At 45.4% G+C, this 22897-nt stretch overlaps 2 protein-coding genes across 2 annotated transcripts; both read right to left on the minus strand.

Annotated features, from left to right (window-relative positions):
- Nucleotides 1–5667: 5667 nt before the first annotated feature.
- On the minus strand, nt 5668–6298 carry LOC119358982. The gene is made up of 2 exons (XM_037625348.1): nt 6107–6298; nt 5668–6027 (listed from the first exon to the last, which is right to left on the minus strand). Exons 1-2 carry the CDS (start codon nt 6281–6283, stop codon nt 5791–5793), a joined length of 414 nt encoding a protein of 137 aa, XP_037481245.1. The 5' UTR covers nt 6284–6298; the 3' UTR covers nt 5668–5790.
- A 3631-nt stretch (nt 6299–9929) lies between these two features.
- Nucleotides 9930–11879, minus strand: LOC119358983 (heat shock 70 kDa protein 9, mitochondrial-like). The gene is made up of 2 exons (XM_037625349.1): nt 11339–11879; nt 9930–11234 (listed from the first exon to the last, which is right to left on the minus strand). The coding sequence occupies exon 2, from the start codon at nt 10976–10978 to the stop codon at nt 10007–10009; it is 972 nt and encodes a 323-aa protein (XP_037481246.1). The 5' UTR covers nt 10979–11234; nt 11339–11879; the 3' UTR covers nt 9930–10006.
- Between the last annotated feature and the right edge of the window lie 11018 nt (nt 11880–22897).

A 22897-nucleotide genomic window follows, 5' to 3' on the forward strand; every position in this document is an offset into this window, starting at 1 on the left:
GATTTGTTCGCGAGGGGGCGACTCGGACAGGAGGGGTGGTGGAAGGAAGGATGGTCGATGCTGGGGGTGATGAGGAGGTTGGCGGCGGCGGGGGTGGGGGAGGCCGGCGGCGGGGTTGGGATGGCAGAGAAAGGGAGGTCTGGGTCGGGGACAGGGGGATCTGGGAGGAGGTGGCGGCGGTGAGGAGCTGAGGGAGGAGGAGTGTGGGTGCGGGTTAGGGTTTGGGCTGCGGATGGATGGCTGGATGGAGAGGTGGAGAGTTGGACGGATGGATGGGCGCCATGTCATCGATCCGTGTGACAACTAAACCCACCAATGAGAATAGAGCACATATAATTGTGTTTTTCCTTTTGTTTTTCTTCTACTTTTACACATGAAAAAAAATCAAAAAATGGTCTCACATTATGCACAAGTTTGTATCTTGAATGAAAAACAATGTTGCCTAAGAAATTTTTCATTTTCGTTGCATGAAATATTCATTTTCCATTTCTCGAGTGCTCAAAATGAGTTTTTTTGTGAAGAACATACCAAATATTTGTTGCAAAATTGTATCAAATCATTTTTCTAAAATACTAGACCATATTTAATGTACAAATAACCAAATGGTTGGGTGTCAAAACTTTTAATCCATCTCTCGTGAAAAAGACAAATTTACGCCGATTCAGCTGGAAGCGGGTCAAATTTGAACTACAGTTGCCTCATAGTTTGCTATTTATTTTTTCCAAAAATCATTTCTAGGTACATAAGTATCTATTTAATCAGAGAAACATCAAAAGTTTTTCAAGATTAAACCACTAGCTAGGAACGGTCAAGCCCGCCGTTTTGACCGCATTTTGAAACGGGTATAAAAAATTCAAAAAAAATCAAAAAATTGGAAAAACTTCGCATTGTGTCATTATATGTGACTAAGTTTCCAGGAAAAATAATAAACTTGTAATACGGTAATTATTTTAAAAAAGTGTTCTCAGAAATGAGCTATCATGTGTGAAGATTCATGGATTTCAACCCAAACGCTCAATCTCATGGTCACATTCATGGCATAGTTTGTTCAAATGATCTCATATTGTGCACAAGGGTGCATCTTGGAATTCCAAACAATGTTGCCAAATGGAGTTTTCATTTTCTTTGCACGGAAAATTCATTTTCCATTTTTCGAGTGCCCGAAATGAGGTTTTTTTGTGAAGGACCTACCATATATTTGTTGCAAAATTGTACCAAATCATTTTTATAAAATACTATACCATATTTAATGCACAATTGACAAAATGGTTGGGTGCCAAAAGTTTTGATCCACCTCTGGTGAAAAAGACAAATTCCCGCCGATTCAGTTGGAAGCGGGTCAAATTTGAACTGCAGCTGCCTCATAGTTTGCTATTTATTTTTCAAAAATCATTTCTAGGTACATAAGTATCTATTTAATCAGAGAAACATCAAAAGTTTTCCAAGATTCAACCACTAGCTAGGAACGGTCAAGCCCGCCGTTTTGACCGCATTTTGAAACGGGCATAAAAAATTCAAAAAAAATCAAAAAATTGGAAAACCTTCACATTGTGTCATTATATGTGACCAAGTTTCCAGGAAAAATAATAAACTTGTAATACGGTAATTATATTAAAAAAGTGTTCTAAAAAATGAGCTATCAAGTGTGAAGATTCATGGCTTTCAAGTCAAATGATCAATCTTATGGCCACATTCATGGCATAGTTTGTTCAAATGATCTCATATTATGCACAAAGGTGCATATTGGAATGGCAAACAATGTTGCCTAAGAAAGTTTTCATTTTCTTTGGACGAAAAAACCATTTTCCATTTTCTGAGTGCCTGAAATGAGTTTTTTTTGTGAAGGACCTACCATATATTTGTTGCAACATTGTACCAAATCATTTTATAAAATATTAGGACATATTTAATGCACAACTGACAAAATGGTTGGGTGCCAAAAGTTTTGATCCACCTCTGGTGAAAAAGACAAATTCCCGCCGATTCAGTTGGAAGCGGGTCAAATTTGAACTGCAGCTGCCTCATAGTTTGCTATTTATTTTTTCCAAAAATCATTTCTAGGTAATAAGTATCTATTTAATCAGAAATACATGGTTTGATGGCGAGACATCGAGGTTTGGACGGTGGCCGAGGGCCCCAACTCTAGAGCGCGTAAGCTGGCATGCCCGCCACGTGGTCACCGCGTGACCGTGGCGTTGCCATGTGTTCTGGGCGGCCTAGGCATGTCTAGTGGGTTGGGCACTCCCCAGGTAGGTGCTAGGAAGAAAATCACAACATAAGATTCTCACGAGGAGACCGATCGATGCTCAAACATGAATAAGCAACCAAGTGTTTGATTTGCGGTACGGGAAATGCACATGGCTAATGGGCGTGAGTTTTGGCTGAGGATGACCAGTTACTAAGAATACCGTCTTCACAAATTTTCACCTCAAAAGGAGGAGCCTAGGTGGTACTTGCTTTACAAAGTACCACACTGGACATAAATACGAATGTTGAAGCTGGGCTCAAAATAATGAATGGATTGAGTTGGCATTTGGTGGAGGATGGTTATTTGGGCATAGGAAAGCACTGTAGAAAATGGATACCATTTGGACATGCCAAAGTGGTACTTCCTTCACAAACTGTTGTTCTGAACAGAATAGGAAAATAAATATTTTTTAATTATTTTTGAACTAGAAAAGGAAGGTTTTTACATATTTGACGAAGATATGACCCAAAGAATTTATGAGATTTTTTTGGGAATTTTGGGAATGACAGAAATATAGGTTGCTTCACAACCTAGGGCAAAAACTGCCACATGGACATGACACATAGGCAAAACTGATGAGATGGCGCCTAGTCATCGCAACCCACCACAATTTACAAGGCTATGACTATCTATATTGGTCGTTAACAACTAGAAATAAGGCAGCGGACTAGCGCTGTTTGCTTTATGACCATTTCGTGTAAGGAAATTATGACCTTTCTGACCAAAAGGGTCGCAATGGTTTAGGGTTTGGAACCCCCCAGATAGCTTTTGACCAATTGGTCTAAAATGGTCATAAATTTATGACCAATTCTTCGAGGGTCACTGACAGAAGGTCATAAGTTGACATATTTCTTGTAGTGATCAAAGGCCAGGGATAGTGCTCCTTCCCATATTTCTACTAACAAGTGTTAACTTAATCGGCATCCGGGATCGCCTAGTTAAGAGGATTATATTCTAATGTACGTTGTAGAAACCATGAGATTTTACATTTACAATAATATAATTAGAGTTCTTCAATGGAGACAAACATACTTGCTCACATTGGCCTTCACCTGCGTTATTTCTAACGTTTTCATAATTCTGTTCTACCCTAGGTCCCCACCATCGCCAAATATTACCATGGTTCTTGATGACGATGACCTCCTCCGCGAGATCCTGGTTCGTCTAGTCTTCCCTGCCAGCCTCGTCCGTGCCGCCCTCGTGTGCAAGCGCTGGCTCAACATCACCTCTGACCCTGCTTTACTTCACCGCTTCCGCAATCTCCACCCACCTCTCCTTGGCTTCGACCTGAAATGTTGGAAATTCTCGCTCCCAAAGTTCATGGTGATGCCTCACATCCAGCGGCTTGACACCATGATCTGCCGTGCCAGATCGGCCTTCGATGCCTTCTTCGATACGTGGGGTGTCCTTTATGGTTCTCAGAACGGTTGTCTTCTCGGCAGATTTCATCGGGTCAATAGTACTACAGATGTTCTACTCAATCCGTTGAACCTTGAGAGGAACATTGTAACCCTACCGCCACTTCCACCCATTGACCTTGAGCGAGGCATTTCTACCGTGCTACCGAGTATGTCCTCAATGACCAATCATCCTTGGGCGCGACATTAGTGATTAGCCAGGACAGAACCACTGTCCACCTTTATGAATTACTAGATGGTGTATGGAAGAACCATACATCGTCTACATTAGAGGGGGCCCCCGTGTCAACTTCCGGAGACATGATTCTACTCACCAACCATACGCTCTACATCGTGTGCTCCGGACCCAAGATTCTTGTGTTGGATTTGTTCTCCTCGGTTCTCTCGGTGATCAACCTGCCAGATGGGCTCGAGTACAAGTATGACAATCTTGGGCTATCACAAGCAGATGATACTGGATTTAATCTTGTTCATCTAAAAGGACTTGAGCTCCACATTTGGCTATGCACCCACAAACGCAGCAGCAACAACAACAGTATCTGTGACAACTGGTTGTTAGTTCATACTATTTGTCTGCGTGAGGTGTGTGCAAGTATGAGGATGCCAACTCGAGCACTGGAGAATGGAAAGAATGCTGGTGTCAAGCTGCACGCAGTCGGGGACAATGCGAAGTTCGTATTCTTGGAGATATGTGGTGCTGTCATCTACTTGGACATTGCGAGCAGGGCAGCAAAGAAGGTGTACACATTGGCGCCCCGTGACGGAGACATTTATAAGATCCATCCTTTTATGATGATGTGGCCTCCTACTTTTCCCCGCCCTCAAATCAGGACTGGACCAAAAGGAGTGGTGCAGCCACAGAGAGCCCCATGCAAAGCCATCCAACAGGTACATATCATTGCATGAGATCAATTGTGTTGCCTTTGCGTGCATGATTTGTTTAATTGTGTTGATTGTTCCAGGAGAATGAGCTAGCTCTCCTGACCAACCATGATGACGAAGTGCTTTCAACTCCCCCAGGCGACTGGGAGAAGCCTCCACTTTGAGGTCCTCCGTCGAGGTAATACACATATATTTCACACGTTTTCTTCTTTCCTCTCAGCTGCAATCAATACAAAGTTCCAAGTTATGGTTATTCATTTTTATTTCAGTACAAGATGGCTTGCAAACATCCCTGTCGCTCCTCCAGGGCGTGCGAACATGAAGTTCATCCATTGTACATGTGTGATATAGGAAATGCTGGCTCCTTCAGGCTAGGCACATCCCCGTTGTCTCAAGGACCAGAGGAGGATGACCAAGATGATGCGCACTGGAATTCTGCAAATCAATCTTCCTCTAGGTTTAGCTGAAAGGAACTACATACTTTGTTGATCGACATGGCTGATTGTTCCTGTAGATAGCATGTGCGTGTTGCTCATGATGATTACTTCTTCTTGTGCAAAATGTAATTTTGAGAGAAGCAATCTCGCTTTTAATTTGATGGAATATCGCTGGCTTTCTTCTTTTATGTTTATCCGTCACTTTTGATCGTTCATAAATCATAAGTAATCTTATCACGTGTACTGGTGTACTGCTCTTTCTTTTGTTTCTTTCTGAATCTTAGGTGTACTAGTAGTTTAATTGCCGTTATATGCAATGGACCTTAAGGCAGAAGTAAGTTCCATTCCAGCAAAACTATAGCAATTTCAGTGTTTAACTTGGGAAAACTTCATGAGATCACGACGGAACTCGACTTTCAGACGAATCTTTGAAAAGGAAAAATGCGGCTGTTCTTTTCACTGCCCATAGTGGAAACAACTAGGCGACCTCTAACTGTCAGTCTATTCGGTCACCTGGACAGAAATGTACATATCAATGAAGCAGACTCGTAGATCATATGTCATTGCTACATTTCTTCTCATGCCCAGAAGAAGCACATCAACACAATGTGCAGACCATCATCGGAGATCCACAAGAGGTCAATAGAAAATTACATTATTATTTATGCTGGAAAATGGCTAACTGAATCTCTCTCTTTTTTGCGGGAAAATGGCTAACTGAATTTGTTCCTATATCGTGGGGAATATGACTAACTGAATAAGCGCGGGAATATGAACTTCAGAGAACCAGCAGTGTTGGCGCTAGCTAGGTTCCCATTTGATTGGTCCTGCTTCCATGGAGTTGAGTTCGTCCGAGGGCAAGCCCGAGAGCAAACGCGGCGGCGACACCGGCAACGATTGCCCCGACTCTAATTGTTCTCTTGTTCCTTGGTGAAGGCACTGTGGCTGCCTGTTTAAGCTTTTCCAGCCCCCCAGATACCCTGCCAGCAACGGTCCTTGACCAGGCCTTCCTCTGCATCAGCTGCTCGCATGCAACGGAGTTCTGAAACCGAACATCACATTCAAATTATTGCTAGTATGTGCAAGAGAAGTAGAGAGTATGTGGGTCTTGGATCACTAACCGGGATGCACACAGGCGAAATGAGGGTGCCACGGAGGCTATGCGTAAACGCATAACGGACATCTTTCTCATACTCTTCCCACTTCTTGAGGGCGTCGGGATCGTCGGCGAAGTGGGGGCGTAGCCTCCGCAGCAAGACGTCCAAGTCCTCCACCACCTGGGGCATACGTTTGTCCATCGTGTCGGCCCGGGACTGTCGCCATTCAAACTCCTCTCTGGGCATGCCGCACCGGGGGTCATATTTCTGCAACACCGATCGGGTTTGAGAGAGGTCAGCAGCAGCCGTGATCGAGAACGTGACCATCATGAAACAATGTAATAAGAATCGCAGTCGTTGTTTTGAGAGAGAGAGAGAAGCACCGGTACGCACCCGTTCTTCGCTCTTATCATCATCATCTGAAAAAAGATATCACAATCAATTACAGCAAAACTCTTAAAAGGTACTACTGCTATGGATTATTAGCGGAACGTGCATACTGCAACAGCTTAATAACAACAAAAAGGCTAGAGCCCAATACTTGTGTTCATCGTTTCGCAATAGATTGGTACCTTGCTAATTCGGCAATTCCCCAATTTAAATACCATAGAAAATCGCTTGCAAATTTGCCATGAAGCCTGTGAACAAAATCTATCCAATCTGAGGTGTGTACTTGTTCTCATTTGCAATGAAATTCTACAACCATATAGGAGTGGTATATAAACAATCAATTTTCATGTCCGATTGTTGATTTTAGTGTTTGTTCTTCAACACTTGAATTGCATCCGATGCAGGAAAACAAGGTGTTGGGGGTTGATTCGTCGCGCGCACCTTTTTCTCGGGGGCGGAAGAACGGCGGGAGGAACTTGGCCATGGCCGACCACCACGGAGAAGGAGCAGGGCGGCGGCGTAGAAGCCTGGTCGGTCTGGAGCTGGACTGGATGTGGCCGCCGCCGGCGTGGCCTTCCCTAAAGTTTGTGTTTTTTTTTTATGTCTGTAAACGAGAGAACAATCAAACGATCCTACGGTTCCCACCAAATATTATAGCGAGGAGCCGCTCTGCTCCCGCCGCCGCCGCCGCTGCTGAGAGGAGATCGATGGTTCGCTTCCGCCCGGAGGACTGCGTGATCGACCGTACGTCCTCCGTCCCCTCTCTCTTCGTCGTCTTCTCCGGTCCCGGTGACCGGTCTCAATCCGCTTCAACCAAACTGAAATAATAATGTAGGCGCGACCGACCGGCACGGGATCCACGGGGGCGCGAGGCCACTCCTCGCCGGCGGGGTCCATCTGATCGGCTTGCGGACCGGACTCTTCCACGACCTCAGCTTGCGCCGCGCCCTCACCGACGAGCACCGCCTCCGAGCTCACCTGGAGTTCCAGCACCGCGTGCTCCACATCGCCATCCCCGAGCTCTTCTCCGCAGCAAGATCACCGGTGCGTGCGCCTCTGACCGACCCATCCATCCATATGTTTACCCAAAAAGGCTTTCGCCCTGCTTTATATATAAAGCACCAAACAATTGATCACCGTTGTTCTTGACGTTCAGACTGATCGATTGGGACCAGTCTGACGCACGCATCGTCGAGCACATCATGCTGCGCCACACCAGGCACGATGGGACCTGCTCTCTCTTGCAGCAGGCCGCCATTGATGATGGCGGCGACGGTGGAAATATTGGAAGTGGGACTCCCGTCAACGACGACGGCGGAGCAAGGGGTGGAGTTGAGGCTACCATTGCCGACGGTGAGGATGGAGGAATTAGTGGAATTAGGGGCGCCATCGACGACAATGATGGATTAAGGCCCTGTTCGGCCATCCTCCGCGGAGCGGAGCGCGCGGAGCAGCGTTTAATCAACTCCGCAGATTATAACTGGATTGCCGCTCCGCTCCGGCACGGAGCCGCGGAGCGGAGGGAATCCGAACGCGGCTTAAGTAACGGGATTGGGGCTGACAAAATCTCGATAATGCGGTACTTGCCTGAGAGTACAATCCGCACAATCGAGAATGTGAGTGCTCGATAAAGTTTTACTTATGTTGTTGTCACTGAGGTAGAAGTTTGATTCAATCTAATAAGCTCACATTGTCGATCACAGGATCAGATGTGTCTTTACTGGCGATTGTGTGGTGCTCAAAGACATTTTGCGTACCGGAAACTTCTTTTGAAGCTTGACTTTATTCAGGTGCCGGACCGATTTCCGCTATTTCGCTGTTTGTGCTTGTCACTATGTTAAGCTTGTGCATACCCCAAGTTCATGCTATTTGCAGCCGGATAGTGATCGTGAAGATGTCCTAGAAAAGCTTAAATCTTTGACCAGATGGCCAGGGCTGAAAGATTATTGCGAGCTCACAAGTTGTTTAAAGGTTCTTATTGACATATGATTCCTATGATGAACCCCCAAAATTTTCACTTAACGTTGCTAATTTCCTTTCTTTTCAGAGCCATATGCAATTTTTACAGAAACATGAGCAGAGTAAAACGAACACAGCTTCCGGTACATCTGAGGTATAGAATCGGCAATATTCATTGAATGTTGTAAAATACTTACAACTGTGGATGCAGTTTTAAATCAGAAATAAAAGCCATTCAAGTTTCTTAACAGTTATATGATGTGGTATATATGTGCACGCTTTACAGTTAACATCATTGCATTTTTCACTTGGGCAGTATGAAAGTGCAGCTTTGGAGAAGATCAACTCAGAGCTGAGCACAACACTGCAGAAGCATCTAGATCGATATGACTGGGTAAGCTCCGGCAGGATGCTCTATTTTGCAGCTCGCGTCGAACATCTCGCTCATTTTTTCTCCCCTCTGATAATTTTTAGATGCTGATGGAGCAGTACTATGACCGTGTGAAACTAAGGAGGCTGGCAAGAGAATGTGCCACTCAAGCACAAACAATTGGGGTTATTCTTGTTGGCGAGGCAAGTTTCCTTTTCTTTTCAGTTGTGCGTTTCGCAATCAAGGAAATATATATGAGTAAAAAAATGTGTTGTAGAGTACAAATTCATCGGTGACTATTCTTGTTTACCATGGCTATTGCTCAAGGTTGACTTCAAATTATTTACCGCAAATGGCTATTGTTCCTTATTTTCGTTACTGCAGGCTCTACCTATAAATCCAGAAGATAGTGCATTTCCTTTGATTAAACGAATACAAGGAAAATTCAGGAGTGGTGCTGCTGCTGGTAGGCCGTTGCGGTTGCTCGCTCTCGGTGTGTTTGCGGTGGTTGCAGCAGCAGGAAGCTTGTCATCAAATGTGCCTCTGGGGTGAATTTTTGTGTGACAGATTAGATACCGAGATACATGATTTATCACATATTCACATGTCACAAGGACTTGAGAAGGCTACATTGTAACAAAAAAAAGATTCCAACACAACAACATTGGTTTGTATATATATATATAGCATCACAGGAAATTTTTGTCACAAACAAGTTGCGCTGCTGACGAAGATCAGTTGCGAAGAACAGAGGCACAAGATAGAGGGCAAGCTTGCCTGCACAACATTTTTTTCTTTGTTAATTAATCACATATTCTAATTGTACATGATAAAACAGCCTTCTTATATCTGTAGATGCATTTCTTGAAGTACGTTGCTCTTGTTGCATCAGTCGTCTGTTGGTTATCACAGGGATTTTCCATTGCCAAATTAACTTGAGGTTACTCATCAGTCTGCAACTAGAGTAGAGATATAGATACATTCGCATGGTGATGTGCATTGACACTTGATCATTAACTCTAAAATGACAGTAATAGATTTTAAAAAGTCGTTGCAAATTAAGTAAAAAAAGTATCTCACATTGCTACACATCTAGCAGAAAAACCTATGTGGTCCTGGAAACTTTTTCTCCTATGTAAATGAATGTATATATACATGCGAACGCCCTAGTCTGGCGCTTAACTGGTTACTTGTCCGAACATGGGCTATGCACTCTCTTCCTCATCTTCATAGTCTGAATAATCTGAATAAGAACCTCTATGACGAGACGTTGACGGTGGGTTCCAATCCGTCATCAGCTTCTCTTCCTCTGCCGCAGCAGCGAGCATCTTATCTTTCAGCACATGGATGTGCGCAGCGTCTTTGCTGCCCGCATGCAACACCGTCAGCAAATCAGCCAGGGCCTTTGCCGCATCATCATAGATGTTCTTTGGGACCTCATCTTTTCTCGCCGACAAGACGTCGCGGAGGGTATTCGCTATATGCTTTCCCATGTTTACCAGACGAGCATGGATCTCTATGCCTTGCATTGACCAGCCAAGCAAGGCGTTCCTAACGGACTCGCCGACTTTGCCCTTAGACATAACGATCTCGCGTACATTGAAGACCTTGAATGTTGCTTTCCTCGCGCCGTCGGCGTCACCAGGGTTTCTGCCAGTTACTTTGACCATGTAGTCTGTGTCAACTTCAAAAGTCAGCTCAAAATGAACTGATCCTTGACCCGACCATCGATTGTTGACTAGCTCTACCTCTCCTAGGAATGTGTTATGGCTAACCATGACATGCTCCCCAAGGAAAACTTTGAGATGCAGACTTTCACCATATGCACACCATGAAGGAATTTTAACCGTCCGTTTAGTAGGAATTGTGGTATGCCTTGGAATAACCCGCATGAAAACTCCTTCTGACTCAACACCAATAGAGAGTGGAATCATGTCTTCTCTCATCTCACGCTGATCTTCCACAATGAGAGCAGCTTGTATTGCTGAACCGATAACCACGGCTTCATCATGGTTCACGCTTGTACCCTGATTCTTGCCAAATATGTCATATATGATTCTCCGTATCATGGGAACTCTTGTCATCCCCCCAGTCAATACAATTTCATTGATACGCTTGTCAGTGATGTTAGCCTCTTTTAGGACCACACAACACTTGTATTGAATTTGTTCTACCATGTTGTGAACCAACCTCTCGAACTCTGCCCGAGAAATAGAGACGCTAGCATCATCATGACACGGAAATTGTGACTTCGTGTTGGGTTGATAATTCCACTTTAGCTTGCTCCGCTGCTTCAGCAAGTAACATCATAGCATATTTATCTGAACGAATGTCGACCTGATGAAAATTTCTGATCTGCGTAATAAAGTAGTACAGAACTATATCGTCGAATTGATCCCCACCAACAATGGGGTCAGCAGATTGACTTTTGACCTGCTCATTCATGCAGAACAAAAGACTAAAAGCTTTACAAACATAAATAAGCGTAATCAGTTAATTATGGGCGACAACACAAGAATGAGTAACTGAAAAATTACCTCAATGTTTGTGCCAGACACACCAAGTACGGAGACTGTGTATGATCCAGCACCCATGTCGAAAACAACAATGGTACCTTCTTTAATTGTTGCTCTAGAAAGAGCGGCCGCCGTTGGTTCATCTATTAACTGCAATACCGTTAAGCCCGCTTTGTTTGCCGCCAACAATATGGCCTCCCTTTGCTGTTCACTGAAGAAAATGGGCACACTTATCACCGCTTTTAATTCGTGATGAAATTGGTACATCAGGACGACATCCTTGAGCTTTGCAAAAATAACACTGGCAATTTCAACAGGAGAAAATCTCACTCCATGGATTTGGACGCAAGCTTCTCCTCTCCCCCCTTCAACGATGCTAAAATGGACTCTTTTCCTCATTCCTTGCACCCAGCAGTCATCAAATTGTTTCCCAATCAACTTTTTTATATTCAAGACAACATCGGATGGTTGTCTAGACATCCTGCGCTTTGCGAGTTCTCCAACTGCGACACATTTGCCAAGACCTTCCAAACGCTGCAGGGCCCATGCATACCGTTCACTAGTTTCTGGCTCTATTGAAGTAACATACGATGGAGTGGAATGCCCACCTTCACTGTCGATAACCTCCGGTACCTGAAACAAGAGAGTAAATAAGGGATTAGAACATAATTAATGGCATTAATTTTTTATTAGCTCTATGGTGTGCACATTAATTTCAAGATTTCCCTAACTAAACAAGTAAATATATTTCTGAAAACAAACACAGAAAGAGCATTGTAATTGCCAAGTTAGACGCAATGTAAACTGTACTACGATTCGGCCTGCTTGTATATTCAATCAGAAAGCGAAAGCAAACACATCAGGTAAGCATCATCGACGACTCTGAGAAGCCTTGTGTAAGAACCTTGCATACTTCACACAAGGACTTCATTTTTACTATAATAACCTAGGCATACCTTCCATCATTAACTTTCATCAAGTAGTCTTCCAATAACATGAGGTTATTAAACTAAACTGAACAAATATGAACGCGTTACTGTACAGCTTGCGTACCAAGGAATCTATGATCGCAACTCTTGAATTCTTGCATCCAAAGTCAATTCCAACTGTGACAACTTTTGGCAGCGCCGTACTGACAAACCAAGAGTTAAGTGTAAAGACACACCATGGAATCATGGATGCAAGAAACACAGGGGTTTATAGAGTGCACTGTGGAAAGTACCTGAGAGTTGTACATCCACGGATGTTATCCTGAAACAATATACGCGATACTGGTTAAGACATGTCAATCAATGTTGATGTCAATACATACAGGGCCATAGAAATTGAAGAAGGCCTATGTACAGAATATGAACATCATATGTCGTTTGTACAGGAAAGACGACATTTGCAGCAAGAAGATTTGTCATTCCCACCAATCATTCTTTTTAAGGTGAATCCAGTATTCCAGTTCATCACAACAATGGCATTATTATTAACTGTCATTCTCCTACAGTCCTACTATATAACCATAGGCAACAGCTTCAATATACGAATTCAACACAACTAGTCCCAGTCAATTGTCTTTTTGATCTCTGTTTTACTATTCTCACATATTTAGCACACAGGATTCTCTATCCTGTCCCAAAAAGTAACATGTGCATAATCATATCGGCAGCAGTTTGTTATTCAACTGGTCTACCCTCTAAACAAGGGAAAAGGACATGTTCGCTTGAATGCAGAACTGCAGAGTAATGTGGTCATAAAGGAAGGTTACATTGCAAGTTCCAAACAACCAAACGTTGGCAGCAAAAGAATTAGGCTGAAAATAAGCGTCAAATAGGTGTTGTTTGGTTCCATTGGTACGAATGAACAAACGGCAGCAGTGAACAAAAGCCATCGATAGTAGTTTTCAGATCCATTACGTACCCTGAGTAGCAGCGCTTTGGCCTTGAGCAAACGGAGATGCATTGCGCTGCAGGAGGATCAATCAACCAAGCCTGAGAGCAGCAACGGGGCGAGGATTCAGTGAGGGGTTCCTCCAGGAAGAAAGATCGGAGACGGCGCCGGCACCGGCGCCGGCGGACCTCCAGGAAGGGCTCGGCCTAGCGGTGGCGGCGGCCTGGGTGGGTACGAATCGCGCCGTCACCGGGGCGGCCTGGGTGCGCAGCCCGAGAGGGGCGGACTCATGTAGACACACCCGGTGTCACAGGACCCCGGGTAAGATCTCCGATTACCTTAAGCGATCGCTGATATATTACGTGGGACACCGGTAAAATTCGTACGTGGACACCGGCTGAAGCGACCGTGCACAGGTCTGACCCATCTATTGGCCATTGAGGCACCCAGTTGGCCACACCCCAGGCTATCGATCAATTTTATTAAACTGTACTATAACATTGGCATAGTCATGTGCACGTAAGTGTATCGGCCTGTGTTGGCCTTTTGCTGGGATTATGTCGTGTTGGTAGCTTTCCTAGTTCAGGTTTTATGTTAGATACTTTGTTATTCTGTGATGGTTTTCAGTAATGAAAATCGAAAGGGGCAAGCCCTTCTTTGATAAAAAAAAATAGTCATGTGCACCTTCTGTAAACGTTTCCTGGTCTTTATAGGCTCTGGCGCACTCCATGGCCTGCGTGCCTATGATTCAGGAAGTGCTGTTAGCTGTATTGAAGAGATAAGGAAGCACAAGATTCTCCAACAAATTTGATCGTTTTTATTTACGCCTGCAACCCTTAATAAACCTGCGCCTACTCATGGATTCTTGCCTCCCCCTGCATAGATTCGTCACAGTGTCGCCTCGTCCACCCGCCCAACCGCCATCGAAGCGTCCGTGCTGCCATGTCCTATTCGATCATCTAATCGTTGGAGAATTGATGAAAGAAGTACCGCAAGTCGCTACAATCTTGTCCAAGTGCGTACCTATACAATTTTTTTTGTAGGTGTAGGGCTTTTAGTTTCAAGGATGTTACAGTTAAGAATTGAATTACTGCGATTTGCTAGTGTTGGTAAGTAAGAATTGAGTCCACGTTCATTTATATGGATTATTCCTCGACCTTTGAATGCACAACTCAGTACCACACAATGTACTCCCTTCGTTTCAAAATATAGTGCTTCCTCTATTCCCGTGCTTCAACTTTGACCATAAACTTAACCACCGACTGCGGCTGGAGCAAAATTTATACCAGTGAATTCATATTTAAAAGAAGTTTTCAATTATATAATTTTTTCTCCCGCCACAGTCGATCTCTTGTTGGTTAAATTTATGGTCAAAGTTGAACCTCAGAAAGCGCGGACACACTATATTTTAGAATGAAGGAAGTAGTAAGTAAGTATATATATTCATAATTATAAATTCAATCATTATGTTTTATCTTATGTTTCGATGTTAGCCTTTTCAAACAGAAATAGTGTAGCCTTATCTGATTAAATTTGTCTTCATACTTTATATGCTTTATTGTTGAACTTGGTCGAAAAACTTCATATAATCAACTACGATTTCAAGTAGACCACTATTTTGATAAGCATTTTTACTACTGGATATTTGGAATTGTTGAGTATGTTAGTTTTAAGCATAACATAGCTTGGCGTCCACACATATGCAATTTAGGCGTGGACACCGGGACATTTTTTTCTAGGTCCGCCTCGGCCGAGAAACCGAGAGGGTCGAGGTGTTGAGCCGCTGAGGGTTCACCGAACCGAGGATGGGATGGGACTGTATAGGAGGGAAACGGCGAAGTCGCAGGTCGCAGCAGCGGCAGCAATGGCGGTCGATGCCTTCCAGGTAACCAAGCAGTGGGGTTTAGCCAGCTAACGTCAGCGGTAATGTACAATTAGGGCATCTCCAAGACGGAGCAACCGCGTACGTCCGAATGTAGTTTGTTATCCATGTATCTTATTGGTATGTGGACCGGTTGGGATGTTTGTTTTCTTGCATACCGACACAAATTAGAGGATCTTACGGGCGCACGGACTGCTGTCATGTATGTGTCCGTCACCGCCTAGGTTCCACCCAAAAACCTCTCCCGCGGTCGCGCCTCTCCCTTGTGAAGTGGTTGCCGCGTATTCAGGCCGGTCCACAGCGTTAATTCATGTAGGCCTAGAGCGAACACGTCCTTTCACTGGAGCTAACATTGAAGCGGTGCGCCAGACGAGAGCGCCGCCCGCGTCCCAGTCTCCACGCCTGTTCAATGTCGGAGCAACGTGACTGAACGGAACGGCAATCTACCACATTCATAGTGACTGCCCCGTTCGTCCACTAACCAGCATTAAATCAACACGACAATCGAGAAACCAAATCCACACCCGCATATTGACACGTCCCGCCGCTTTGTCTGGCCGGCACCCTCGATTTAAACGTGGCCTTGCCCAGCACCATCTGCATCACAAACATGTCCGCTCTCAACCCTCATTCGTGCACCACATCCGCAAGAACCTCAAGCTCTAGAGCTACGTGGGAGAGACTCTTGACAGAGAAAAAGCATGAGTTAGCAGGCCTTGCGGCCGCCTGGCAGGCCCGTCATGCCCGATGGATAGAGGGTCACCTGCCGACGACCTCGTCCGGGGGAGCACGACAACCCAACAATGGTGGATGCCTCCAATGAAGAGTCGGGACCCCCTCTAGCGCCGGTCCCTACCGGCTTTACCATGGAGATGGCGCAAGCACACTTCGAAGCCGTCTAATAGGCGCAGGAGGAACTGTGGTACAACATAGCCCTCCTAGCGCACCACTGACTGGTGTAGGGACACTCTACGACGAGTTTGCAAACGAGGGGGCATGGTGGCCATGGTCGTGGAGAATCTGAACTTCGTCGCCGAGCAGCAGGCGCTCTACGAGGCCGCTCGTGCTCGCGCCGATTGCAACGTAATCATGCCGCAGTCGGACGTGGAAGCAGCACCGGCGATTGCAGAAGAGAACGCCGGGAGTTGCGCGTCATCCACGCCGACAACGGTGCCTCGTTCACGCCGCTATGACCATGAGGCTGGCCCATCCACATCATCGTGGACCTCATCTCCACCGCTGACGGCCAGGTCATGGACTCTGATGAGGAGGCGTAGGGTATGGGAGACGGCGGCGCCACATGTCCCCCTTGCTAGTGACGGCACCTTCACTTAGAGGGTCTCACGCCCGCAGGCATGGAAGGGGGAGGGGGGGAGGCAACACGGATTTGGAGGATGGGTGTTGGCGAAGATGTAGACGAGGTTAGGGCCCAAACCTTCTTTTAATGAAACATGTCAAAAATATAATGGACTTTGTCCGGTTTAATTGAAAATAATCTTTTTGCATGAAAAACATCCGGTTTGTTCAAATTCACTTTGAAATGTATGCTGGCACGATTAGATGGCAGGCTCCCGTATCACTATCCGCGGACGGATAACATGTCCGTTTTAGGGCTCTACGTTGGAGATGCCCTTAGCCAACTTGTCATTGCAGCTTTCAAAAACCCTAGTGCCCTGATCTAATTAGAGAGAGAGAATAGGAATTTGGGCCTATGAGATATAAAGTCATGAGTTTGGTTTGAGGGAATAGGAATTCATGAAGGATTGGGCCTATGAGTTTAGAGTTTCACTCCCAGTATTTTATTGGGAAACACTTTCTATCAGTAGTATGATAGAAGACTTTCCTCAGACTGGTCCTGGGCCGTTGATTCTTTTCTAACCGCACAGCCGAGATTGCATAAGAAAATTGCAATTGATGCCTCACTCAATTTGTAAACGGCACCCTTTTTTCACGTCATTGTCCCGTAATCCCTCGCTCGTGTCTATCCTCATTGATCACTTAACCGCGCTTCCGTTCGTCTTGCCTTTCTCCAACCGAACTCACCCTCGTTCACCTCGCCTGCCTCCGATCCATTTCACCGCTGAGATCGTACGGCCCCTCATAACTAAGGTTCTCTCCGCCAAGATCCTCGATGGATCAGCCATGAGAATACCGACCATGTTGTTCGGCTAGCTCCTCGTTGACGGAGGAGGTGTTCGATAGGGCAGGTGGCACTACTAGGCAAAAGTTTAGCAGCAGCGTGGATTTTAGGTACTCTTTCCGTTTCTTTTTAGTTCGCATATAAGGTTTGGTCAAAATCAAGCTTTGTAGAGTTTGACTAACTTTATATTAAAAAATATAAACATTCACAATATGAAATGTAAACATTCTCAATATGAAATCAATATTATCAGATGCACTATAAAACGTATTTTCATACTATATAGCTTTAATATTATAGATGTTCGTATACTTTTATATAAATTTGGTCAAACTTTGTGTAGTTTGACTTTGACCACATCTTATATGCAGACTAAAAAGAAACGAAGGGAGTATAGCAGTAGCGCGGGGACAAGAGCTACGGATACGGCGCTACAGCTAACCTGTAGAAGCAGCGCGTGTCCGCCCACGCTACTGCTATACAAGCATAGCAACAGCGAGCAGCATAAAAGCACGCTACTTCTAATATCTCTAGCGCACTTTATTAGGCCGCGCTACTGCTAGTGGCACGCTGCTGCTAACTTTTCTCCACTCGCTACTGCTAATTTTATTAGTTTTTGATTTTTTTTCTGCATATTTGTTTTGTATTTGAATAGGCTTTATACAAGAATCTTTAGCATATACAAATATCATCATCATACACATACAAATGGCTGCGAGACCATACATGTAATCATAGCATATACATACAAATAGTCTCATCATAATTATTATCCAACACAAAGTGGTCTCTCGTCATCATTTCAAAAATAGCGATACATGCAAGTCTCGAATACTTGCAACTACAACGTCATCCATCTAAACAATGATATACGCGAGAAGTGCTATCACTATGAGTGACAGTGGAACTATGCAGTACATGAGACGGCGGTTATGAGTCCTCTCTCGCGCTAGCATGAACCTCAAGTAACTAGCTTGTGCTTCTTGTCTGCTTTTGAAGCCTTTATGGCTGGCGCCCGAGACCCCTTCCACTTGCGTCTGACACTCATGCCACTCGTCGTACACCCGAAACCTTCCCTTCGTACACGACATAGCACTCCTTCGCCATCAAGAATCTAGGTACCTGTTAGAGATGCATCTTTATCAAGAGAATGTACGATCATATGCAACAAAATATACTAGAGCAACACAAAAAAGAAAGGGTTAGCAACTAGATGCAACATATAGTACGCAAACTAATTAACTAGAGGTATGCATGTCATCGTACCCAAACCAACAAAGTGGCGTTACGCAAGTTCGCCAGGGACCATGGACATCACTAGAAGTTCCATCCTTCCATATCATTAAGGATGGACCCTAGCTTCTTGAATGGCGTGAGGTCATGACGTTGCATGCCTATGCGAGTTCGGACGTCAGCTCGCGATATAGGGCCGTGGTGGAACATCCCCTTCTCATCGACGACTTCTTTCATGATGATCGTCGCAATGCCCCTTTGGATGCCAAAGAAGTCATCTCTAAGTTTATAATCCGCTTCTCCATGAGATTCTACCCACTTGCGGATATGATCATTGTTTTTGGTTGTCATACGAAGCTTTTGGTGATCCGTGTTGAACTCAATCATGAGATGAAGGAGGTAGAATCCATCTTGGTTGCTTGGTTTTGGGGCATGGATGCAGCAGAAATTAGTTTTATGGGAGAAACCCAACTTCTTGTTCCTTTGTTTCCTGATCTGCAGGTGGCCACCCCTAATGCTGAAGCCTTGGAGAGAATCATCTAGAATATTCATTATTTGGGTGTATTCCTTCTTCCCGTAGTCTTTGGTAGGGTCAAAATACACGGCGTGGGAGACTCGTGGGTGAAGAGCGATAAGGACGGCGCGTCCGTTGTTGCGGGGAAAAGAAACCTCAAATTATTCTCCATATGAGCGAGAAGGAATGATTGAAATGTACGAAAGGGTTGTCCGGAACTGACTTACTTTGGAAGATAAGGCAGGAGGACAATTTTCGGGTCCTTATTCTGTACCATGAAGTTTTGGAGGTACTCCCTAGCAGTTTCACGCTCAAAGTCGCCGAGACTCAAGAAAGACTCGTGCATGTAGTACGGATCCGCCACACAGATTTGCGAGACTTCTTCTCTCTTCATGACGGAGCTCATATGTAGCGCAAAAAGGCGGACGATTGTAAAATCGACCCGCCTTGTCAGAAACATCTCAAAGATATGGTCAAACCGCAGGAAGAACACCTCCGCGGGCCATGTGTCGACGTAGCACTTTCCCTCGGGCACACGAGCTGCGTATGTCGGATATCCTGGATCCTTCGAGCCTAGTAGGCTTTTCTCAGTCGACAGCACATGGTCGTGCAGTCTCCTGAGACCCCTTGATAGTGCCTCCAGCAGTTTTGGCGGTAGCATCGGCTCACCTATGAGATGGAACATGGCCGCACCTTTCACGGGTACACGCTCTTCAGAATCCACCGTCTGCTTGCTATGTGCTCTGGCTTGTTTGGAGGCAGCTATCTTCCCTGGTCTCTTCCTCTCCTTTTTCTTGGGCACACCTTCCAGACCCTTCCTTAACCCCTGCCCCAGTGTTGTCGGGCTAAGCACTGTACGAGACCCCTGGCTAGTTGAGCCTGTGTTGAGGCGGCATCTTCAGGCGTGTCCTGTGAGGATTTCATGAAGAGAGACTTCTTGCAATCCCTGCTACGACGTTCCTGGCCGGGCAGATCATCCATATCCTCATTAGCATGCCGATAGCCTGATTCGTCATATGGTTGACTCATCATATCTAAGTCACCCTCATACACGTTTGTATTGAGGAAACCCATTGGGTCCTCCATCTCCTCCGTCTCATCATCCATTCTCTGTTCTACGGGACCGATTACATCAGCCAGTACTATTGCACCCCCTTCATCACGTTGTCCGCCGCTCTCACCCGGCACTACAGGAGCTAGTAATTGCGTAGGCGGGATGGTGGTCTCCATACATGCTTGCTGATGTGTGGTTATTGGTGTGCTCTCGGCCGGCTCCAGACGAAGAAGATTCTTCGGCCATAGCAGCACCCAACCCTTGCAGCTTCCAATCCGCGGCGGGGTCTCGTCGTCCTCTCCCCCTAGGCGTAAAGGAGGAGGCAAATCCTCATGCCCCAATGTCACACTCGACAAGGTAACCTGAAGTGCCCAGCGGGCATCGGGTGGTTGTGGAACGTGAGATCCAAGGGCTTCGTTATCACCCTCTTTCCCACGTCCACCTTCTGGCCTTTGATCAAGTAGAATATGGTGCATGGGGTTTCGTCGGCCTGCAAACACATGTCTGCGGCATAAAACATCCGAAAGGCAACGGAAATGGAATATTGTAGATATATATGTTCGTGCTACATGTAATTACCGTGAGGGCGTCGAGCTCAGCCCAAGACGAAGGCCCGCCTAGCATGCCAGAGACTGAGGATGGGCTGCTATGAGCGGGTGCGGGTGCGAGAGGAGGCCCGGTTGCATGAGCAAGTTATGGTGTGGTGGTGTTGTTGTTCACGGAGTTGCTCGCGACGAAACTGGGCAACGGGAAATCATGTACCGTCTTTTCTAGATTTTCCTTCGTCCAGTTGATGATAGCTGGGACCAAGTTAGTAGCGAAATCATTTCTGCAGGCAGTTACAGTTGCATTGACTGTCCGCTCTAGCAACTCAATTTTATCCTCGGCTGTTTTTTTCGCGTCCTCAGCTGTTTTTTTCTCGAACGCAAGCTTCACCTTCTCGTTGATGTCCGCCAGACTAAACTTCTTTTTCTACTTCTTGGCCTCCGGGCCCTCATCGTAAAACACCTTCCACGTGGCGCCGTCTCCGGCGCCGTGCACACGACCATATTGCGGCCGCTGGCCCAAAGGGAGTCCCTTAAGTTCGTTCAAGGCCCGGTTGAGAGGGGTGCCCCACTTGGGCCTCATCGGGGAAGTAGGGCTTTCGGCTGCAAGCTGGTGTTGTTTCTCCTGCAGAAGGAACGTGAACCGTTTACGAATGTGTAGTTGACTAGATCTGGAGCTAAATGTAACATGGTGAAAGAATAATTACCAGTAGTCTAATCAATCTCCTCACGATCTGGTCCGTGTAAAAAACCTTTTTTTCCTTGTCCCATTTGTAGCAGGCCCTGATGAAGTCATGCTCCAAGGGATTGGTGAACTTCGCGAAGGGGTCTGGGAGACCCGCGGCTTCATGTTCCGTGTCCTCCTTATCCTATATGGGCCTTTTACCGAGGTAGCCACGGCTTCCGAGGTGATGCTTCCCCGTGTTCCTTTGCTGAAGGCTCTTGAATTTCGCAGCCTTAGCCTTGGTTGCCTCGGTAGCGCAAGTGTCCTTGAACTTTTCGAACTCCTCTTCCGTAAGTATCGGATTTTCCTCCAGAATCTTGGACAGGGGTTCCTCCGCCTCAATAGCTCGTTTCACCCTCCCTTTCCAGGAGGCCAAATCATTGCTGAACATGGACATGGCATGATTGTTAACCTTTTTCATCTTTGGATTATCCCACGGTTGTTCTATGTTATCATCCCGGTCGGGGAACTTGAATATCTTGTGCAACTTCGTCAGGAGCAACTGCCTCAAATGTTCTTTACTCCTTAAGTCATCGTCGTTGATGCTCGCCCATTCCCGTAGGATGCATCCTACTTGGTTACCATATCACTTGCGAGGTTCTTCCGGCTCTAATGGCTCAAACTTGCCAGGTGCCATCTTTGTGATCACCAGTCATCCAGTGCCTAGTTTGTTAGGTTTTCGTATCCTCTGCTTCTTCTGCTTCTTCTTTTCGGTAGCGACATCAGCGCCGGTACCTTCCCTGCCGGTATCTTCTCCGCCGGTCTCGGTGTCGATGTCGGCGTCAGTACCATCATCGAGGCCGACCTGTAAACCTTGGCGTTGCTTAGCAGACAAAAAGTCGAGGTACTCTTGTTCACCCTCATAATCCATCTCGTCTGCATCTTTGTCAGAAGGCCCGGTTTCTTCGTTGTTCGACATGTTTCCTATGATTAAGTCTCCTTGTTTAATTCTAAAACTATGAAAAATGAGAAATGAAATAAAAAAGATCTATGTTTGCCGGAATGTCGTTTCCCAGCAATTCCTGACACTCGATATGCGTACTATCTAGCACAAGTCATGCCAAAATTCATGGAAAATTTTGGCATGACCTTTGCTAAAAAATGGACATATCGAGCGCCTAAAATTCACCGGAACGGAAATGAATCAACATTCCGGCGTAACATAGGCCACTCAGATCATTTAACCTGCACATAATCATCATTTTCTAGATATGACATGTCCAAAACATCACATGTCCAAATGACATGTCCAAATTCTAAATATGACATGTCCAAAACATCACATGCCCACTTCAAATTTGCATATGGAAGGAAGAAAAATATAGAACTTGAAGAATAATGCAAGAAGTCATAACAATATTTGAAAGTAAAATTCAGCCTACCTAGATTTGCTTTAACAAGGGATGCTGATTTGGATGCTTAAACTAATTCTGTTTTTTTAAATACTAATTCTAATTAACTAACTAGCACTATAAAATTTAAATAGCAACAATTACTTAAGCTAGAAAACCTAGCTAGCAGAGAGAGGAGGAGCGGTGGGGGGCTTACAAAGGGTGCAAGGCTGACGACGGCCGGGGTTGGGAGGAGAGGAAGCAGAGGAGGGAGGCGTG

Source organism: Triticum dicoccoides, chromosome 2A (assembly GCF_002162155.2).
Source record: "Triticum dicoccoides isolate Atlit2015 ecotype Zavitan chromosome 2A, WEW_v2.0, whole genome shotgun sequence".
NCBI lineage: Eukaryota > Viridiplantae > Streptophyta > Magnoliopsida > Poales > Poaceae > Triticum > Triticum dicoccoides.

Coding starts and splice junctions, on each gene's coding strand:
- LOC119358982 (XM_037625348.1), bottom strand. CDS start 6,283: ATGGACAAACGTATGCCCCAGGTGGTGGAGGACTTGGACGTCTTGCTG. Junction 6,028..6,106: donor TTTCGCCTGTGTGCATCCCG/GTTAGTGATCCA, acceptor GTTCGGTTTCAG/AACTCCGTTGCATGCGAGCA.
- LOC119358983 (XM_037625349.1), bottom strand. CDS start 10,978: ATGGTAGAACAAATTCAATACAAGTGTTGTGTGGTCCTAAAAGAGGCT.